A 22,424-nucleotide genomic window follows, 5' to 3' on the forward strand; every position below is an offset into this window, starting at 1 on the left:
GATGCAAGAATCTTGTTGCATTCCTCTTCAATAAAGAAAGAAGTTTCGTCATAATATTTACCCCTTTGAGATATTAGCTCCTTGATGAACCGACCGTAGCTTGGCATTCCTTTAAGCACATCGGTGATCATTAAGTTAACCGAGACATTTTTCATCATTTCTTGAAACTTTTTGTATTGAGCCGCCAACTTGTCCTTCTTTAAAGCTTTTGGATATGACACCGATCTCGTAACCTTTGAAGATTCATCACCCTTTTTCTTACCCAATTCATCATTACCCATACCCTCAGATGAGTTGACCTTTTCTTTACCCTTCTCCTTACTAACCCCGGTTTCCTCTTCAATAAAACTTGGTAGTGGTTCATGGGTTATAAAGGTTTGTGGATGGGGATCTTCAATCCCTTGAATAGTTAAACCGCTTCGAGTGGTTATGGCGTTGACATTTTCGTTTCAGTTTGGGTAGTTAGGATTTTGGTTGGTGCCTTCGATAGGAATCACTCTTGTGTTGTTGTTTTGTTGGTTTTGGCTTTGTTGACGGTTATTGTTGTAATTGTTAATTGGGTTAACTTGAGTGTTTGAAGGTAAAGTTCCTTGTGGTCTTTCGACAACTTGATTTGAAAGTCTTCCAATGGCACTTTCAAGGTTTTGAAATGAGGCTTGTTGGTTTCATATTTGTTGCTTCAAGAGCTCGTTCTCTTTCATTAGGAAAGCTTCAGTTGATTCTACCTTCTTGATATAGTTTTGCATGATTTCTTCTAAACTCTTCGAAGGTTGGGATTGTTGAATGTTTTTTTGAGGTTGTTGATTGTAACCTTGGTTATTTTGATAATTCGAATTTGCTTGGTTGTTATAAGGTTGATTGTTGTAAGGTTGTTGGTTTTGGTATTGAAAGTCGTTGTTTCAGTTTTGGTTATAGTTGTTTGTATAACCTTGGTTTCGGTTTTGGTTTGTGAATCTGGGCGGTGTATTGGTTTGGTTTTTGAATGACACTTGTTTTTTATTAGGATTGTAGTAGCCTTGGTTTGATGTTCCTCCCCGTTGATAATTTTGATTAGTCACGTAGTTCACATGAGCATCCGAATTCATGGGAATGTCATCTAGATCAACATGATTGCATTGAGTAATTTGAGGATAATTCTTCGTGTGATGTGGACCCTCGCATCGTTGACAACCTACTTGCATTGTGACTATCGTTTGTTGAAGCTTTTTCAACTCTTTCCCATACGTTTGAAATTGAATGTTCAAGCTTGCAAGCGTCACTTGCCTATTATCACTCTCGATTTGTGCTACACTCTTCCTTGTCAAATCTCACGGTGAAGGTGCCCATTCATATGTGTTAACCGAGATGTCTTCTAATAAGATTTCGGCCGCATTTGGTGATTTTTACATAAATACCCCACCGGATGAAGAATCGAGATATTGCTTCGTCAAAGCATTACAACCCGGTAGAATGTGTTGATGTACTCCTTCTTCGTCAAACCGTGCGGTGGGCAAGCTCTTAACATTTTCTTGAATCGCACCCACGCATCATACAAAGATTCATCACCCCGTTGGATGAACCCATTAATCTCCATTCTAAGTCATTCTACTTTTGACAGTGGAAAGACGTGATTGATAAACTAGTTGGTTAATTCTTGAAAAGTTCTTATGGAATCGGATGGTAAGCTCCTTAACCAAATTTTCGCTTCCCCTTGAAGTGTAAAGTGGAATGCCCTTAACTTAAAAGCGTCATTGGTGACATCCTTGTTCTTGTAGATATCACACAGATCATTAAAATGTTGGATGTGTTCGAACGGATTCTTGTCTATCATCCCATGAAAGTATCTATCTTTGATCATCGTGAAAAAGTTACCCTCAATCTTCCAATTATCCGCTTCAATTGGTGGTTTTGTAATAGCCGGTGCTATCATTGTTGGTGCTACCAATCTAGCGTTCCACATCGGTGTGTCGTTCAGATCATTCAATAAATCTTGATTAACCGGTGGACCATGGTTGATTGGATTACCCTCTTCATCGAGAATCGGTTGACCATTAGGATCCATGTCTTCTAAACAAAATGGCAAAGCTTGGAAATTCTTCCTTAATACCCTTGCTTCTCTACGATTATAAACCCCGTGCACGTGTTTTTTTCGGATCGGAGAATGTATGTGTGAACTCTTGATCCTTGTGAGACCTTGTTTTCATACACCAAAGGCACCTATCCTTCAATTGTAGCGACCCGAACAAATCGTCATTGACGGCGCCGACTACTTAGGTCCCGTTACGTGGTCGTAGTCCCTATATGAGACTCGTTTGACCAAAATTATGTCGCGTCCTTTTGAAACGTATCATGCTTGCAAAGTTTAGTTTACAAAACCGTTCGACGACAAGTTTAAGTTTACAAGAGTATAAAGTATAAATGAAATAACTTGCGACATAATTAGTTTAAAATCGCGGTTGCTATAAATAGCGTAAGTATGTAAACAAAATGCTTGGATCCAAAGGTGCTATCACTAGCGTATGTATATATGTATGCTTGACCCCAAGCAAGAAATCAGAGTGTATGCATGCATGCTTGACTCCAAGCAAGTATGAGTGTACGCGGAAGCATGTATCAAATAGCCAAGTATGAACCTGAGAAACATATAGAAAACTGTCAACGAAAAACGTTGGTGAAATCATAGGTGTTTTAGTAAACGTTGTATTTGAACCACAAGATTTAGTATAAGATGATTATCAAAATCATTTGCATTCCAAAGTTGTTGTTTGTATCCCGGGCACCCAATTATCAAACTTAACTGTTTTGCACCCTTTGCGTAGTGTTAGAACATACACTAGACCCGAAAATATATTTCATCCGCTAACGGTAGCGAACCGTCCGAATGAGGCTCGTCAAGCCCATGTGATCACATAATATAAGTTCACGTTTACACCCTGCAAGTGTAACTAATGATAATTGAATTGAGGCTTTTTGTTCAAACCCGTACGTGGAATGTTCGTTTTCGTACTTGTGTTCAAGTGTAAAAGTATGATACGTATATGTTTCTCATCCCATAGTTTAAAGCATAAAAGTTGTTGAAAGATGGGACTATGATCTCACCTCGAGTGCACGAGTATAAATGTACTTCACAAAGTAAATGTGTGCATGAAAGTTGCTTAGCCTTGACCTAAACAAGTAAGTTGTATCAATTAACTAGTTACGACACAAGGTCGGGCGAAATGTGTTCAGTTAGTCCTATGGCTCGTTACGACTCGAATAGTATAGCATGTGAATCACGTTGTCAAGTTTCATGCAAGAATCACGTATAAAAGCATGTTAGAACGATTGCATAAAAGTTTGGTTAAGTTTGACTAAAAGTCAAACTTGGTCAAAGTCAACGAAAAGTCAACACGTTCGGGTCGGGTCCCGAACTATTTTTCTGTGCTAGTTATTCATATATAAGCATGTTAGAACAAGTTTCATGTGAATCGGAGGTCGGTAGCTAGTCAAACATTTCACGTGAAATGGGACACGGAGGTCAGAATCTGTCCAGGTTGTTCTGCGCGCCGCGCGGGGTGAGGTGCGCGCCGCGCCACCTGCTGTTCAGCTATTTTCCTGTTTTTCAAAGATATGCACGAACCAAAACCAATTCTAACACAACACTTGACCCGCAAATACATATAACGCTTATCATACATCGTTGGAAAGGTGTTTTGACGAGGAATGCAACTAAACACATATCATCAATCAAACTTCCACTTATAGCAACCAAAAACCGCAATTAATGTTCCTCATTCAATGCATACAAGTCATAAATGCCATTTAATGATTCGGTAACCAAATTACATGAACAATATGCCGTTTCGAAGGTAATTAAGCATACAACACAACCTAACACTTACAATTAGCATTTCGTGTCATTTAAAGCATTAAAAGTCCGCTTTAAGGCTATCAAACCCTAACCAAAAGTTCACAAAATCAATAATCGCGTTTATGAAGTTTCTTTGATCAATCTATACATCAACATGAAGCTAATGATGCTAGTAACACTTTTAAAACATGAACTTTAACAATCTAACAACATTTAATCATCCAAAATCAAAGATTAAGCATACGATTTTCATTTTCAAGCTAGTCACACCAAAATCAACAAATCAAGCAAACAAATCATATATTCATGTTATACACGAGCCATAGACACTAACTAACACAATTTCAAGTCAAAAACACGAATTTATAGAAATCTAGAGTTTTTAGAAAGTTACCCAAACTTGATGAAATTGGTATCAAAATGTAGAGGATGAAGAGAGGATCACGAAAATGTAATTTGTTTTGAAGTTTGCTTCCAATCCCGAATTTAGATGATGATTTTATGAAGTTGGGGTTGTGTTCAAAAATGGGAAGTAGAGAGAAAGGGAAGGATGAAGGTGGGTGGTGATAATGAATGGATGAGATGGGGTTTGACTAGTTGACCTAGTCACTAGTTAGGCCCCTTTGCAACTTTGGTCCCTCGAGTTTCAAAGCGGGTGCGGGAATTAACCAAACGAATATTTTAAAAACGCTCGTGTAAACGGGTGACGTTAAAATTAAATAACAAGGGATATTAATTAAAAAAAAAAAAGACGGTGTTAAAATAAATTTAACGGAAAAACGCGGGATGTTACATTATCCACACCTCAAAAGAAACTTTGTCTCGAAATTTAGTTGGAAGTAGTAGTTGTTGAATCTTCCTCGAGCTCTTGCGTAGGAAATTCTACGGATAAGTGGAGGTACGTCCTTGGGCAATTCAACGGACTTCGACGGTCGGGATTTTATGTTGTTTTAAGATTTGGTTTCACGATTCACGGTTTCATCCGGTTCTCCTAGGAAGTGGAATTTGTCATTGATAGTAAGTTCATCTGAAAGGAATAACAAGTTCTTGTTTGCAAGACACGTCCTTAAGTTGATACATCGGATGTTGGATAAACGGAGACTCAAAATGAGTCGGAAAATGTAAACGGCTAGCAATGGGTTCAAAATGCCCCAAGATTTCAAAAGGATTAAAAATATCGCGGATTTAGCTTTCTATGTTTCCCGAGACGGATTACACCCTTCCAAGGTGCGACTTTAAGATTTCGCGGTTACCCAATTGGAATTCGAAATGTTTACGTCTAACATCGGCGTAGCTCTTGGTGATTACGAGTTGTGTTGGGTCTTGCGTGAATATGAATAAATTTTTCTCGGTTGTTCATGAATATACTCGGGCCCGGTGAGTTGATCATCGTTTACTTTGTTCGACAAAAGAGAATGACGTTTCCGGTCACATGTGGTTTCAAAAGGTGTGACGTTAAGAATCGAATGATAACCATCGTGGTAAGAGAATTCGGTTAAAAGCAAAGATTTTTTTTTTCTCGAGAAATTTTGAAGTCGATAACACAAATTCGTATTACGGTTTCCAAGGTTTGAATCGTATGTTTGCTCGGTCCATCGGGTTGTGGTTGATGTGCGGTACTCATGTCTAAACGTGGTCCCGAGACTTTTTGTGGGGCACTCCAAAATCTAGAAGTGAAACGAGGATCTCGATCCAAAATGAGGTACATCTCTTTAAGGTATATTTGAAAGAGTTTGTTAGGACGTGAAAACGTTCGTTGGAACAAGTTTTTGTTTCTCAAGAATTTCGCGCCGCGAAAGATTTATCGGTTTCCGAAAATGTTCGATAGGACTATTCACCCTCGAGGCGAATACTAGTATAGTGTGAAGAGTCTCTCTCTCAATTGAGAATTTAGATAAAATATTTCCTTAAACGGAAGTACGAGTGTAAGGCGAGAGAAGTTTTCGCCTCGATGTGAGCATACCAAGCATTTTGTAGTTCGTCTATAAAAACTATAAGAAAACGAGATAGTACACACGTGTAACATATGTTTGAAGTCGAAAGAATTTGTCATTCATTCGGAAGCATCAATATGGTTCGACAATAATCGAAGATGTGTCCCGGGTATGGTTGTTATCAGTATTCTCGGAGTTGTCGGATGTTCAAACAAGAAAAATGAAGTCATGTACATGGCACATGGTGGTGATTAGGTTGATCGAGTCCAATCACCATCAAGTGTCACTAGAACTTTGGTGTGAATTACCGTAATATAACCACGTTGATCGAGTGTCGTTATATTACGCTAACTCATACCTCCATTCCCACATCACTCCATAGATTCGAGTTCGTGTAACCGTGAAGATCTAAAATGAACAAAGTGCAACGGCATCTCTAACGTGACTCGTATTGAATCGAAAGAATTTGTGCAACTCTAAAGAAGCGTTCCCCGAGGGAAGTGTATAAATGATTGTTCACGTCATTGCGGTTCAAGTCAAGCGATAATGCCCTTAGGCACGAAAAGAGTAACGAATCATGATAACAAAAAGTACGCAACTGTAGTGATAATTAGCGATGACGATACTCACCTAGAGTAGTGATGGTAGTAACAAGAAGTGGTAGATAGTAAGGAACACCGATGTGACACCGATAGTAAGTTGAAATGGTGGCAAATAACAATCTGGGAGACAGAGTTCCCGAACAAGTGTGACTAATGAAGTCGTCGTCATACTTACGCGTATGAATCTTGAATTTACGTGTGTTACCAGAAAGTGGCAGAATACGGATTCGTATGACGAAAGTTTGGTACCATTATGGAGTTCACCTAAGAAAGATTCAAGTATATATGCACAAGTAGTCAAGTAAGTGCTATCTATAGCAAATGTAAGTCAGGATGCAATGATTAACTATCCGGTTGTAGTCTAGATTCACTAATGCGTCCTAACGACTCTGTTAGACACACTAATGCATCCTAGTTCCCTACAACCAACGCTCTGATACCATCTGTAGCGACCCGACCAAATCGTCATTGACGGCGCCGACTACTTAGGTCCCGTTACGTGGTCGTAGTCCCTATATGAGACTCGTTTGACCAAAATTATGTCGCGTCCTTTTGAAACGTATCATGCTTGCAAAGTTTAGTTTACAAAACCGTTCGACGACAAGTTTAAGTTTACAAGAGTATAAAGTATAAATGAAATAACTTGCGACATAATTAGTTTAAAATCGCGGTTGCTATAAATAGCGTAAGTATGTAAACAAAATGCTTGGATCCAAAGGTGCTATCACTAGCGTATGTATGTATGTATGTATGTATGCTTGACCCCAAGCAAGAAATCAGAGTGTATGCATGCATGCTTGACTCCAAGCAAGTATGAGTGTACGCGGAAGCATGTATCAAATAGCCAAGTATGAACCTGAGAAACATATAGAAAACTGTCAACGAAAAACGTTGGTGAAATCATAGGTGTTTTAGTAAACGTTGTATTTGAACCACAAGATTTAGTATAAGATGATTATCAAAATCATTTGCATTCCAAAGTTGTTGTTTGTATCCCGGGCACCCAATTATCAAACTTAACTGTTTTGCACCCTTTGCGTAGTGTTAGAACATACACTAGACCCGAAAATATATTTCATCCGCTAACGGTAGCGAACCGTCCGAATGAGGCTCGTCAAGCCCATGTGATCACATAATATAAGTTCACGTTTACACCCTGCAAGTGTAACTAATGATAATTGAATTGAGGCTTTTTGTTCAAACCCGTACGTAGAATGTTCGTTTTCGTACTTGTGTTCAAGTGTAAAAGTATGATACGTATATGTTTCTCATCCCATAGTTTAAAGCATAAAAGTTGTTGAAAGATGGGACTATGATCTCACCTCGAGTGCACGAGTATAAATGTACTTCACAAAGTAAATGTGTGCATGAAAGTTGCTTAGCCTTGACCTAAACAAGTAAGTTGTATCAATTAACTAGTTACGACACAAGGTCGGGCGAAATGTGTTCAGTTAGTCCTATGGCTCGTTACGACTCGAATAGTATAGCATGTGAATCACGTTGTCAAGTTTCATGCAAGAATCACGTATAAAAGCATGTTAGAACGATTGCATAAAAGTTTGGTTAAGTTTGACTAAAAGTCAAACTTGGTCAAAGTCAACGAAAAGTCAACACGTTCGGGTCGGGTCCCGAACTATTTTTCTGTGATAGTTATTCATATATAAGCATGTTAGAACAAGTTTCATGTGAATCGGAGGTCGGTAGCTAGTCAAACATTTCACGTGAAATGGGACACGGAGGTCAGAATCTGTCCAGGTTGTTCTGCGCGCCGCGCGGGGTGAGGTGCGCGCCGCGCCACCTGCTGTTCAGCTATTTTCCTGTTTTTCAAAGATATGCACGAACCAAAACCAATTCTAACACAACACTTGACCCGCAAATACATATAACGCTTATCATACATCGTTGGAAAGGTGTTTTGACGAGGAATGCAACTAAACACATATCATCAATCAAACTTCCACTTATAACAACCAAAAACCGCAATTAATGTTCCTCATTCAATGCATACAAGTCATAAATGCCATTTAATGATTCGGTAACCAAATTACATGAACAATATGCCGTTTCGAAGGTAATTAAGCATACAACACAACCTAACACTTACAATTAGCATTTCGTGTCATTTAAAGCATCAAAAGTCCGCTTTAAGGCTATCAAACCCTAACCAAAAGTTCACAAAATCAATAATCGCGTTTATGAAGTTTCTTTGATCAATCTATACATCAACATGAAGCTAATGATGCTAGTAACACTTTTAAAACATGAACTTTAACAATCTAACAACATTTAATCATCCAAAATCAAAGATTAAGCATACGATTTTCATTTTCAAGCTAGTCACACCAAAATCAACAAATCAAGCAAACAAATCATATATTCATGTTATACACGAGCCATAGACACTAACTAACACAATTTCAAGTCAAAAACACGAATTTATAGAAATCTAGAGTTTTTAGAAAGTTACCCAAACTTGATGAAATTGGTATCAAAATGTAGAGGATGAAGAGAGGATCACGAAAATGTAATTTGTTTTGAAGTTTGCTTCCAATCCCGAATTTAGATGATGATTTTATGAAGTTGGGGTTTGTGTTCAAAAATGGGAAGTAGAGAGAAAGGGAAGGATGAAGGTGGGTGGTGATAATGAATGGATGAGATGGGGTTTGACTAGTTGACCTAGTCACTAGTTAGGCCCCTTTGCAACTTTGGTCCCTCGAGTTTCAAAGCGGGTGCGGGAATTAACCAAACGAATATTTTAAAAACTCTCGTGTAAACGGGTGACGTTAAAATTAAATATTTAGGGATATTAATTAAAAAAAAAAGACGGTGTTAAAATAAATTTAACGGAAAAACGCGGGATGTTACATCAATCACAACACAAACACAAACGGTTTTCCAAACAAAAATAATATATAAAGCGAGAAAAGTAACTTCCGTAAGGGTAAACCCCTACGAAAAGATCGAACAATCAAAAGTTTAAACCAAATACCCAACTAGGCTAACCGCTCCCCAGCAGCGGCGCCAAGAAAGTGATGATGATGATGGTGTGCAACGTACATCTTTTACCCTCAAAAATTTATATATGATTCAAACACTACAAATAAGCACACACAACTAACGAGCACTTAGAACCCAATTATTATAGCACTTCAATGTAAGTATTCTTATCAAGTTCATCCAAGAGAGCAGTGTAAGTTGAATATTTGAAACTATCAATTTTCCTAGGGTTTGTTTGATTAGGGGGTTTTGATTGATTGTAATTAACAACTATAACTTTCGCAATTAAACAAACTTAAACTTAATAAGTAAACTAGAAGCAAGTAACAAGTAACGAAGTATTAAGACTTAAATCAAATTAACTAAGAAGTGTTCACTTATCTAATCCTCTTTATGCTTGGCTTGCCCCATTTTGCCCAAATTACTATCGCACTAGTTGTTGAACTATTAAATGTTTAACATCACTACTAAACCTCAAATCAAATAACACTCCGCGAATTCACAATAGCATTGTATCCTAAGATCGAGTTAAGCATGATTTGGTCATTGAGATTGAGCTTGGGTTGAAATCACTTAAAACCCCCAACTATCGAAATCACTTAAGATAATCGGCACTACTATGTTGACTAAAGGCCAATTGAAAACCAACCTAGATCAAGAACACAATCAATTGCAATTCCTAAGCTAGTTTTCTAGATCACTCAAGGTGTTGAAGCACACATTGATTCACTTCTCAAATTATTAAGAGAGCTACTCAACATATGAATCAAAGTCAAGCCTAAAACAAACTCATAGGAATGGATCTTTAGCTAACTCAACAACACATGATCATGTAATTCATTCAAACAACAATATTCAATTGATTTTGGGGCAAACTCTAGCATTAGAGATTCATAGATAAGCAAACACAAGAGATTTAGTCAATCATGGCTAAGATCAAACTAATAATAAGCAAAGAAACATAAACAATCATCATCTTCAAGTTATTACAAGTAATTAATGCAAAGTATGTAAAGTAAATTGAAGATTAGAACCAAAAATGTAAAGAAGATGAAGATCTAAGCTAAACAATGATAGATCTTGAGCTAGCTTCCTTGAATCTACCATTAAACACTAATGGATGATGAAATTAGGGTTTTGTATGTGAAATTCGGACCTAAGATAGCTGCTCTCTAAAGATGCATATGATAAATGACCTAATCTTGTTCCTTTTATAGTGCTGAAAATCTGGGATGAAACAGCGACAGGAGCGCCGCTTTTGGCTCAGGAGCGGCGCTTTTGGCTTAAGTGAAGAGCGGCGCTTTTGATCAGAAACGCCGCTTTTGGCTCAAATCAGGGGCGACGCTTTTATTGTAGGAGCGACGCTTTTGGCTGGATAGGAGCGGTGCTCTTGGCTTTAGGAATGGCGCTGTTGCTCACTGATGAAAAATGGAGCTGAAATGTGCATAAGAACGTCGCTTTTGCAGTTGGTGCGGCGCTTTTGCTCCATAGGATCGGCGCTCTTAGTTGAGGAGCGGCGCTTTTTGAGCTGATTCCGCACTTTCCAATTCCTTAGCCACTTTTGCTCAAGATTTGGTCAATTTTACACCAAATCAAGTCCTTAGCCCCCAATTTACCAATTAGCTCAATAGAGCACAAAATAGGCTCAAAGATAGTCAAAAATCGAACAAAGCGAGTAAGATATCGCGAGATAAAACATATATAAATGGAGAGATATCAAAGAGCAATCCGTTCCGATTTCTAAAAATCCATTTAATTGAACGGTCAACGTCAATTGATGGGTCAAAATCGAATTTGGTAACCAAAGTCGGTCAAAGTAAAAAACAATTACTATTTTAACATAAATTTAAACTAGAACTTTATAGTTTTGAAGCAAAATGAACAATTTTAAACAATTATGTTAAAGTTTTTTTTTATATTTATGATTTTTTACTATATTTACACATAATTTTAAAAATTTAATATTTCAATGTATACAGTACAATCCGATTAATCCCCGATTAATCTCCGAATTGCCGATTAATCTTTCCAAAGTCCCGACCGATTAATCCCCGAATAGCGAATTTTGCAACCTTGGTAGTGTGTGTATGCCTGGTACTCGGATTATTATCGGGTGGAATCCTTCTATTGTTAATATTATGGTTCTTGATGTTTCTGATCAAGCGATTCATTGTCAGGTGCAATCGCTTTATGATGACGGTATGTTCTTTGTTTTGTTTATATGTGCAGTTAACAAGTATATGCAGCGATGTCCCCTCTAGAGGGAACTAAATATGCATAGCTCCTTTACTGGTTTCAACGCTTGGGTTATGTTGGGTGACTTTAATGCCTCGCTAAGCATGGAAGAATCATTCACGGGATCTTCAGGAGCCTCTATCTCTATACGAGAATTTAAGGAGTGTGTTGATGCAATTCGTATGGTGGATGTTAATCACTCGGGATTTCGATTTACATGGAACCAAAATCCTTCTTCTGATTCGGGGATTTTGAGAAAGTTGGATAGAGTAATGGCTAACGATTCTTTTATTGACAAATTTGTTAACGCTTATGTGATCTTCCAGGCTTATAGAATTTCAGACCGCTGTTCGGCTGTTCTTAAGATCCCGATCGGTGTAGAATCAAAGCATAAATCTTTCAAATTCAGCAATTATGTTGCAGATGACATCGAATTTGAGGATACAATCAAAGAAGGTTGGAATGTGCAAGTTGAAGGGCATATGATGTTTAAGGTGGTTAAACGAATGCGCATGCTTAAGAAGCCTATTAGAAAACTTATGTGGAAGAAAGGGAACTTGCATCAGAATGTTATAGACATGCGAAAGAATTTGGATGAAGCTAAAAAATGGTTAGATGATAACCCTCATGACTCTGATGCTCGACATAATGAATCGGAAGTGCTTAGAAAGTTCAACCAAGTCGTTTTGGAAGAGGAATGTTTTTTGAAACAAAAGGCTAAAGTTGAGTGGTTACGGGTCGATGATAATAACTCAAGATACTTCCATAAGGTTATTCGCGGGAGAATTCATCGTACTCGTATTTAGTCTGTTGAAAATCACCTTGGAAATATAATTAAAGTAGCCCAGGTCCCGAATATTGTTGTTGATAATTTCAATAATTTCCCTGGAACTGATTCAGATTGTACAGGGATTCAAGACCCGGAGAGCTTGTTTACTAAACAAATTGGTACAGACAAAGCTGCAGATATCATTCGAATGGTGTCTGACCAAGAGGTAAAGTCTGCTATGTTCGGGATTGGGGAGAGTAAATCTCCGGGTCCCGATGGTTACTCTTCGGTGTTTTTCAAAAGAGCTTGGAATGTTATTGGTGAAGATGTATGCATTCCTATTAGAGATTTTTTCAATAACGGAAGATTGCTTTCTGAGTTGAACCACACTTTGATAATCTTGATCCCAAAGTCCATTTGCCAACTAAGGTTTCTGACTTCAGGCTCATTTCATGTTGCAATGTCCTTTACAAGTGCATTAGCAAAATTATTACGAATCGGATTAAATCTAGCCTGGAAGATGTGGTGAATCTAAACCAATCAGCGTTTATCCTCGGAAGAAGAATCACTGAAAACATTCTTCTTACTCAAGAAATTATAAAGAACTATCATCGTGATAAGGGTGTCAGAAGATGTGCGTTTAAAGTTGATATTCAGAAAGCGTATGACACAGTGAACTGGAACTTTCTTAAAGCAGCTCGAAAAGGTTTCGGGTTCCCTCATGTGATGATTAAATGGATTATAAGATGTGTTTCTTCTACATCTTTTTCTATTAACATTAACGGGGAGAGTCACGGTTATTTTAAAGGTAAAAGAGGGTTACAGGAAGGGGATCCGATGTCTCCCTACTTGTTCACGTTGGTTATGGAGGTCCTTTTTTTGATGATGAAAAAGAGGGTAGCTCATATTGGGGACTTTATGTTTCATCCTAAGTGCGAACAACTTGAGATTATTAATTTGTGCTTTGTTGACAATCTCTTCTTATTTTGTCAAGCATATGTTAATTCGGTTAAAGTTATTAAAGATGCCTTAGATGAGTTCAAGAATTGTTCTGGGTTAACGCCTAGTCTTCCAAAAAGCACTGCTTTTTTCGCCAACGTGCCTAGCTTATTAAAGGCGCATATTCTGGAGGTGTTACCTTTTGATGAAGGTGTTCTTCCGTTTCGATATCTTGGGGTCCCTTTAGTATCTTCCCGGTTATTCTATCGCGACTGCAAGATCTTGGTGGAGAGAGTAAAGAAAAAGGTAGAAGATTGGAAAAACAAATTTCTATCATTTGCTGGGCGTGTTCAGTTAATTATATATGTTTTAACGACAATGCACGTTTATTGGTCTTCGGTGTTCATTTTACCAGATGCTATCATTAAAGATATCAAAAAGATTTTACGGGAATTTTTATGGTGTCAAGGTGAAATGAAACGGGGTAAGGCGAAAGTAAAATGGGATGACTTATGTCTTCCTAAGGATGAAGGTGGTTTGGGTATCAAACGTCTTAAATATTGGAATATTGGGCTCATGGCTACTCATGTCTGGCGAATTTTGAATCATAAGGAGTCGTTGTGGGTGAAGTGGATTCATTCATACCACTTACGCAATAAGTCGTTTTGGGATGCCCCAATAAAGCCAGATTCTAGTTGGAGTTGGAGAAAGATTCTACAAACTAGAAATGTCATTCACAAACATTTTTTTGCGAGCTTGGAAATGGTCAAAATACGCTAGCATGGTTTGATGTGTGGAATGACGTTTGCCCTCTTATAAATATTATCTCATGGCGTGATTTAAATGGTGCAGGGTTTAGTGCTTATGATTCTGTTAGTGACATAATGTTGGATGGTCAATGGAAGTGGCACATCTTATGGTATCAAAAATATCCAAGTCTGCTGCAAATTGATGTGCCTCAACTTTTATATTCTGATGATAGAATTAAATGGAAAAGAGTTGATGGTTCTCTTCATGAGTTTTCAGTGGCAAATGCATTAAGGTTAATTGGTTTCGAGTTGTATGGTTTTCAAAATGCATTCCTCGTAATGCATTCATTGCTTGGTTGTTAATGAGGGAAACATTAAAAATTCAAGATAAAATGAAAGATTGGGATATATACAATAATCAAGTGTTGCTTTGCTCGTTTTGCAAGTCGTGCGCTGATTCTCAAGCCCATCTATTTTTTGCTTGTACGTATACTTGCTTGGTCTGGCAGAAGGCTATCCCTTTGACATTCATTAATGACCGGAGTAACAATTGGTCGGGTATTACAAATGAGTTAGCTAATGGATCAGTCTCGAGTGCTTCTGTGGTGGTCTCGAAACTTATGTTTGCTGCTACCATGTACTTTATTTGGCAAGAACGTAATATCATGATCTTTAAAGGGAAAATGCGATCGATATACAGGTTATTTGAAGATATCTTTTCTACTGTTCGGTTGAAGCTTATGTCGGTGAGATTCAAGGATTCTCGGCAAGTGAAGCAGCGGAAGATTGCTTGGAAGTTGGATTAATAGCGTTTGGTTCTTTTGTGGTTTTGTATGCTTTAGCTCAAAATAGGCTTTAGCGTACATGTTTTCTTGTAGCTATATGGTTCTTTTTTATAGCTCCAGTGCTTCCTTGTAACACTTATTCTTTTATTATTTTTAATAAAAGCTTCGCCGGGGTAACCATTTACCCAAAAAAAAAAATTATAAGGGTTGTAACATGCCAATTTGATGATGTCATAAATATATCTTTTGAAAGTCACGATGACCAGTTGAATGTTAGTTGCAATATTTCTATTTTGAGCGTCTTTGAATTTGTTGTGAATCTCTGCATGTACATTGAATCATTTTTTTATTTTTTCTCATAGAAGAATAAATAAAGTATAATAATTTGAGTTTTAAAAGTACATGTACATTAAAATAACTTTCAACTGTAGGGATGACAATGGGCGGAAAAAAACCCATAACCCGCGGGTACCCGTGCCCGTGACGGGCGGGTATTTATGAAAAAATGTACCCGCGGGCACGGTTCGGGTAAAATTTTTTACCCGTTGGCAGGTCGCGGGTATTTCATACCCGTCGCGGGTAAAACCCAACCCGTGAATCTGTGATGCCTGTTTGAGCTACCCGCGGGTATACCCATTTACCCGCATACACATACTTAATTATATATTATATAAATTAACTTTTTAATGTATTTTTATAATTATTCGTGGGTAAAACCCGCGGGTAATGGGTATCCGTTACTAAAAATTGATTAAAGAGTACATTTTGTAAACCCGCGAGTACCCGCGGGTACCCGCGGTTACCCGCGGGTTGCGAGTACGGGCATAAAAGTTTACCCGGTGGCGGGTAAACGGGTACCCGCGGGTAAAAAAATCGTGACGGGCGGGTCGTGGGTACTAAGGACCCGTGCTCGTCGCCCGCCGGTGCCATCCCTATTCAACTGATGTTGTAATTCATGTGAGAAGTGGAAATACAGCCTTCACACCTTCAAGTTGTCTAATGAATATTTTTTATTAATAAATTTAGTAAAGAGTACATATTAACACTATTTAAAAGATTAATTATATTTAAACCGATTCAGTGTAAATGAAATTCAAAAGTTACTTTTTCATCACTTATACTTAATATATTTTTTATAGATTAACTTTTAAAGATAATGTATATTTACTTAAATACTATTAATTAACTTTTTAATGTTTTTATTAAATATTACATGTGATTTTACGGGTTATCTAACATAACATATGACTCTTTTACTTAAAGTATTTGTTGACTTGCTAAATGCATATTATTTTATCAATTTCAAAACATTTCTTTTCATTTTTCTTACCACTTGATGTTGCTTCACAACTTTTAATAAAACTACTATCAAATTTCATAATAAGCAAACAACTAACGAGCAGCTAGAACCGATCATCATAGCACATTGCATGTAAGTATTCAAATAAAATTCGTCCCAAGAGAGTGTGTTTAATCGAATGTCAAAAACTAATAATCGTCCTAGGTTTTGATTGGGGGTTTTGAATGATTTTAACTAACAACTAATACTTGCAATAACAAGCAAACAACGAAATATCGAAATAGAAATCAAATAACGAAGATGTGTCCACTTGTCTAATCCACTCTTATTCTTGGATTGCCCCCTTTTATCCCAGTTGTTATCACATTCGTTGTTGAACTATTAAACGTTTAATATCATTATTAAATCTTAATCGAATTAACAAGATCAAGTTGAATCATGAGAAAGCCATTGAGATTATGCTTGGATTAAAATCACTTAAAATCCTTTAACCCGCTTATCCATAACCAGTGGATTAAGCGGGTTAATGGATATCCAATGGATATTAAAAAGAATGTTATAATATTTTATAATATGCGATTAGAATAAAAACGTAGTACAAAAAAAAAAATAACATGACATAATTAAAATCTATCCATAAGAATGTGTAATCTTTGTCGAAGATATAACTAAATTTGTAAAATTTATATGAAAAAGTAAATCTGAAATTTATAAGTTTATTTTATTGGATATATGTGTTTATTGTAATATATTATAGTAATTTCGTTATAGGGTTGAAAACATAATGTAAATCAAAGGGTAAATGATCTTGTAATAGTAAATATGTAAGCTTAAATCTATATTTATGTATATGTATATCTATTTCGAGTGGTAATAGATATATCCATGGATGAAAGTTTTCATCCATGTCCATATTCATATCCATTTAGGTCCATCCACATCCGTATCCATATCCATTTAAGTTCATCCATATCCATCACGCAGCAGATGGATCGGGTGGATATCTAATGGATCGGGTGGCCATTGCCATCACTACCTGTTATATGGTGCATCGCACCATTGTACAGGGACCAGGTGCCCTGCACCTTAAGTGTGGTGCGCCGCACCATTGCACGTAAGAAACCTTCCAAAAGGTGTGATCTGATTTCTGGCTTATTCTTTGATATGGTGCGCCGCACCATAGGTTAGGAGCGCTGCTCCTTTATACTGCACTTCCAAAATCTTCAAATTTTCAATCCAAAATTGCACATTGCATTTGTCTTGCACTTTCAACTTTCCCCTGTACTTTGGTTCACTATTTTGGCTAGATCTTGGTCAATTTTGCACCAAGATGAGCTTTTAGCCTTGAACCAACATAATTGCACAAATTTCCATCTCACGAGCTCAATAAACCTAAAAAATGAGTGAAACGAGGAAGATATTGTGAGGTAAAACATGTATAAATCGAGCAATATCATATTCCCCACACTTAGGTTTTGCTTGTCCTCAAGAAAACTCAAATTAACAAGTCATGGAGAAAGCGCCTCAAGACAATAATAGCATAGCAAGATCAATACCAAAGTGCAAGAATTGAACTTAAAGAGTTACCTCAACGAGCATGCAACTTCGAAGGCTCGAGTGATCTCCAAAAACTTGTGATTACCTAATGTCAAGCTTCAACTCTTTCAAACTTCAAATACTTCAATTCAAGAACTTGAATCATCACGGAAACAACTCTTGGTAACCCTTAACACCATCTTTACTCTAAACCTCAAAACTAACCACTACTTTACCAAATCAGGACTTCACTTCTTCAAACTACACCATCTTATTACAAACACAACTTCTTCACAATATCACTAACAACTAAGGACTTGGCTTAAATTATTACCCAAAGTTGCTAAATGGGCGAAACTCAAGAGGTAGTGTTCCAAGCCACTTGATGTCTTCAGGTATGATGATAATGCACAAGCTTCAACCTTCACGATCATCCTCAATTATAAAACTTTTTAGTGCAAAACTTTCTAGGCGCATTCTTCAAAACTTCCAAATTCAAGCTTCACTTCCACCATCAACCTCTCCTCCTCTTCAAAATCTCGAATAGCCCACATGCTTCACAATCGGTTTCAAGTACGCCAATGTCATGGATCATCCAAAAAGTTGGCCTTAGGGAAAACAAGGCCTTTAGAAAACCATTTTACATTTTTAGAACGGGAAAACAAGTCAAGTTTTTACACAAGACGAGTTTTTTGAATTTTTTTGATTTTTATGGCTTTGTGCATCCAAAGCCATCTCGGGTTTGGGATATCCGCATGGATAATTTTTGTCCCGGTATATCATCTATGATGAACTACCTCCCGGTTCGGAGGCGATAGAACAACAACTATCTTGAGCACAAAAAGGCTATGTGCATACAAGCCGTCTCGATGGTAGGAAGACCACACATGCAATTGCCAACCCCATAGACAAACTATATGGTTCGATAGCGATGTAAAAAAATTACCTTAGGTGAGTGTTTAAGGTGCCTTCCACGGTCAATTTGGTAGTAATCAACGGCACGGGGAAACTGACCAACCCTTACTAGGCTCCGATGTTGAAGGAGCTAGATGAGAAGGCCACAAGGGATTAGATTTGCCCTACCAATCCTATTTTCGGGTTGAACGTTCAATACTTTCTCTTACATTGGTACCATCACATCATGAAATGATGCTTAGTATGAAATGACATGGATTAAAGAGATCCCATGCCAAGTAGATTACAACTCGGAAGACTTGACTTCCTTAAATGGGTGGACTCGATCACCCGGAAGTGTTAAAGTTCAAAACTTTAAACACTTAGTTTATTTAAGGTCCTTAGACCCCACTTCCCACACATCTAGCTTTTATGCTAATTTTAAAGAAATGTAGGAAGTAGATACTAAATTTGCATCATTGAAGGAGGTACCATTGCTTTTGGCCATGTCGTGTGTTTTCTAAGCATCACTAGCACGAAGACATTGCTCTTAAAGAAGACATTACTTTGTGAAGCTCAAGGCTCCTCTTTCCTTGGTACTTTACATCGTGAAATGATTCAAGTATGAAATGATGTAGATTAGGAAGTGTCCTACATCAAGTGGAACACGATTCAGAAGACTTTACTTTCTTAGTGGATGGACTTGAATCATCCTAAAGTAATAAAGTTTGAAACTTTAGGCACTTGGTTTGAAGCACTATGGAAGACTTTACTTCCACTGAGCACACTTTGATTCTCATAAGATGTTTACATTAAGCACTTTGTTTTTCAAAAAGTAGAAGACTTTACTTCCACTTAGAGGAATGATTGAATCAACCCAAAAATGCAAGTTTTTCTCCATTTAATTACTTAGTAATTTTGTGTTATGTTGTAGTGACCCGAACTTTTCCGTGTTTATATATATTAAATGAGATTGATATTTACATGATTAAATGTTTCCAACATGTTAAGCAATCAAACTTGTTAAGACTTGATTAATTGAAATATGTTTCATATAGACAATTGACCACCCAAGTTGACCGGTGATTCACGAACGTTAAAACTTGTAAAAACTATATGATGACATATATATGGATATATATATAGTTAACATGATACTATGATAAGTAAACATATCATTAAGTATATTAACAATGAACTACATATGTAAAAACAAGACTACTAACTTAATGATTTTTAAACGAGACATATATGTAACGATTATCGTTGTAAAGACATTTAATGTATATATATCATATTAAGAGATATTCATACATGATAATATCATGATAATATAATAATTTAAAATCTCATTTGATATTATAAACATTGGGTTAACAACATTTAACAAGATCGTTAACCTAAAGGTTTCAAAACAACACTTACATGTAACGACTAACGATGACTTAACGACTCAGTTAAAATGTATATACATGTAGTGTTTTAATATGTATTTATACACTTTTGAAAGACTTAAATACACTTATCAAAATACTTCTACTTAACAAAAATGCTTACAATTACATCCTCGTTCAGTTTCATCAACAATTCTACTCGTATGCACCCGTATTCGTACTCGTACAATACACAGCTTTTAGATGTATGTACTATTGGTATATACACTCCAATGATCAGCTCTTAACAGCCCATGTGAGTCACCTAACACATGTGGGAACCATCATTTGGCAACTAGCATGAAATATCTCATAAAATTACAAAAATATGAGTAATCATTCATGACTTATTTACATGAAAACAAAATTACATATCCTTTATATCTAATCCATACACCAACGACCAAAAACACCTACAAACACTTTTATTCTTCAATTTTCTTCATCTAATTGATCTCTCTCAAGTTCTATCTTCAAGTTCTAAGTGTTCTTCATATATTCAACAAGTTCTAGTTACATAAAATCAAGAATACTTTCAAGTTTGCTAGCTCACTTCCAATCTTGTAAGGTGATCATCCAACCTCAAGAAATCTTTGTTTCTTACAGTAGGTTATCATTCTAATACAAGGTAATAATCATATTCAAACTTTGGTTCAATTTCTATAACTATAACAATCTTATTTCAAGTGATGATCTTACTTGAACTTGTTTTCGTGTCATGATTCTGCTTCAAGAACTTCGAGCCATCCAAGGATCCGTTGAAGCTAGATCCATTTTTCACTTTTCCAGTAGATTTATCCAAGGAACTTAAGGTAGTAATGATGTTCATAACATCATTCAATTCATACATATAAAGCTATCTTATTCGAAGGTTTAAACTTGTAATCACTAGAACATAGTTTAGTTAATTCTAAACTTGTTCGCAAACAAAAGTTAATCCTTCTAACTTGACTTTTAAAATCAACTAAACACATGTTCTATATCTATATGATATGCTAACTTAATGATTTAAAACCTGGAGACACGAAAAACACCGTAAAACCGGATTTACGCCGTCGTAGTAACACCGCGGGCTGTTTTGGGTTAGTTAATTAAAAACTATGATAAACTTTGATTTAAAAGTTGTTATTCTAAGAAAATGATTTTTATTATGAACATGAAACTATATCCAAAAATTATGGTTAAACTCAAAGTGGAAGTATGTTTTCTAAAATGGTCATCTAGACGTCGTTCTTTCGACTGAAATGACTACCTTTACAAAAACGACTTGTAACTTATTTTTCCGACTATAAACCTATACTTTTTCTGTTTAGATTCATAAAATAGAGTTCAATATGAAACCATAGCAATTCGATTCACTCAAAACGGATTTAAAATGAAGAAGTTATGGGTAAAACAAGATTGGATAATTTTTCTCATTTTAGCTACGTGAAAATTTGTAACAAATCTATTCCAACCATAACTTAATCAACTTGTATTGTATATTATGTAATCTTGAGATACCATAGACACGTATACAATGTTTCGACCTATCATGTCGACACATCTATATATATTTCGGAACAACCATAGACACTCTATATGTGAATGTTGGAGTTAGCTATACAGGGTTGAGGTTGATTCCAAAATATATATAGTTTGAGTTGTGATCAATACTGAGATACGTATACACTGGGTCGTGGATTGATTCAAGATAATATTTATCAATTTATTTCTGTACATCTAACTGTGGACAACTAGTTGTAGGTTACTAACGAGGACAGCTGACTTAATAAACTTAAAACATCAAAATATATTAAAAGTGTTGTAAATATATTTTGAACATACTTTGATATATATGTATATATTGTTATAGGTTCGTGAATCAACCAGTGGCCAAGTCTTACTTCCCGACGAAGTAAAAATCTGTGAAAGTGAGTTATAGTCCCACTTTTGAAATCTAATATTTTTGGGATGAGAATACATGCAGGTTTTATAAATGATTTACAAAATAGACACAAGTACGTGAAACTACATTCTATGGTTGAATTATTGAAATCGAATATGCCCCTTTTTATTAAGTCTGGTAATCTAAGAATTAGGGAACAGACACCCTAATTGACGCGAATTCTAAAGATAGATCTATTGGGCCTAACAAACCCCATCCAAAGTACCGGATGCTTTAGTACTTCGAAATTTATATCATATCCGAAGGGTGTCCCGGAATGATGGGGATATTCTTATATATGCATTCTTGTTAATGTCGGTTACCAGGTGTTCACCATATGAAAGATTTTTATCTCTATGTATGGGATGTGTATTGAAATATGAAATCTTGTGGTCTATTATTATGATTTGATATATATAGGTTAAACCTATAACTCACCAACATTTTTGTTGACGTTTTAAGCATGTTTATTCTCAGGTAATTATTAAGAGCTTC

General features: G+C 36.4%; 1 protein-coding gene and 1 non-coding gene across 2 annotated transcripts; both read left to right on the forward strand.

The window, feature by feature from the left end:
- Window positions 1–1,475: 1,475 nt before the first annotated feature.
- On the forward strand, window positions 1,476–1,582 carry LOC139860826 (small nucleolar RNA R71). Its single transcript, XR_011763441.1, has one exon. It is a non-coding gene; the product is annotated as a small nucleolar RNA R71 (small nucleolar RNA).
- Window positions 1,583–11,635: 10,053 nt separating this feature from the next.
- On the forward strand, window positions 11,636–14,860 carry LOC139859205 (uncharacterized). The gene is made up of 5 exons (XM_071847999.1): window positions 11,636–12,395; window positions 12,498–12,795; window positions 12,879–14,005; window positions 14,158–14,390; window positions 14,564–14,860. The coding sequence occupies exons 1-5, from the start codon at window positions 11,636–11,638 to the stop codon at window positions 14,858–14,860; spliced, it is 2,715 nt and encodes a 904-aa protein (XP_071704100.1).
- The last annotated feature ends 7,564 nt before the right edge of the window (window positions 14,861–22,424 follow it).

This window comes from Rutidosis leptorrhynchoides, chromosome 7 (assembly GCF_046630445.1).
Source record: "Rutidosis leptorrhynchoides isolate AG116_Rl617_1_P2 chromosome 7, CSIRO_AGI_Rlap_v1, whole genome shotgun sequence".
In the NCBI taxonomy this organism is placed as follows: Eukaryota; Viridiplantae; Streptophyta; class Magnoliopsida; order Asterales; family Asteraceae; genus Rutidosis; species Rutidosis leptorrhynchoides.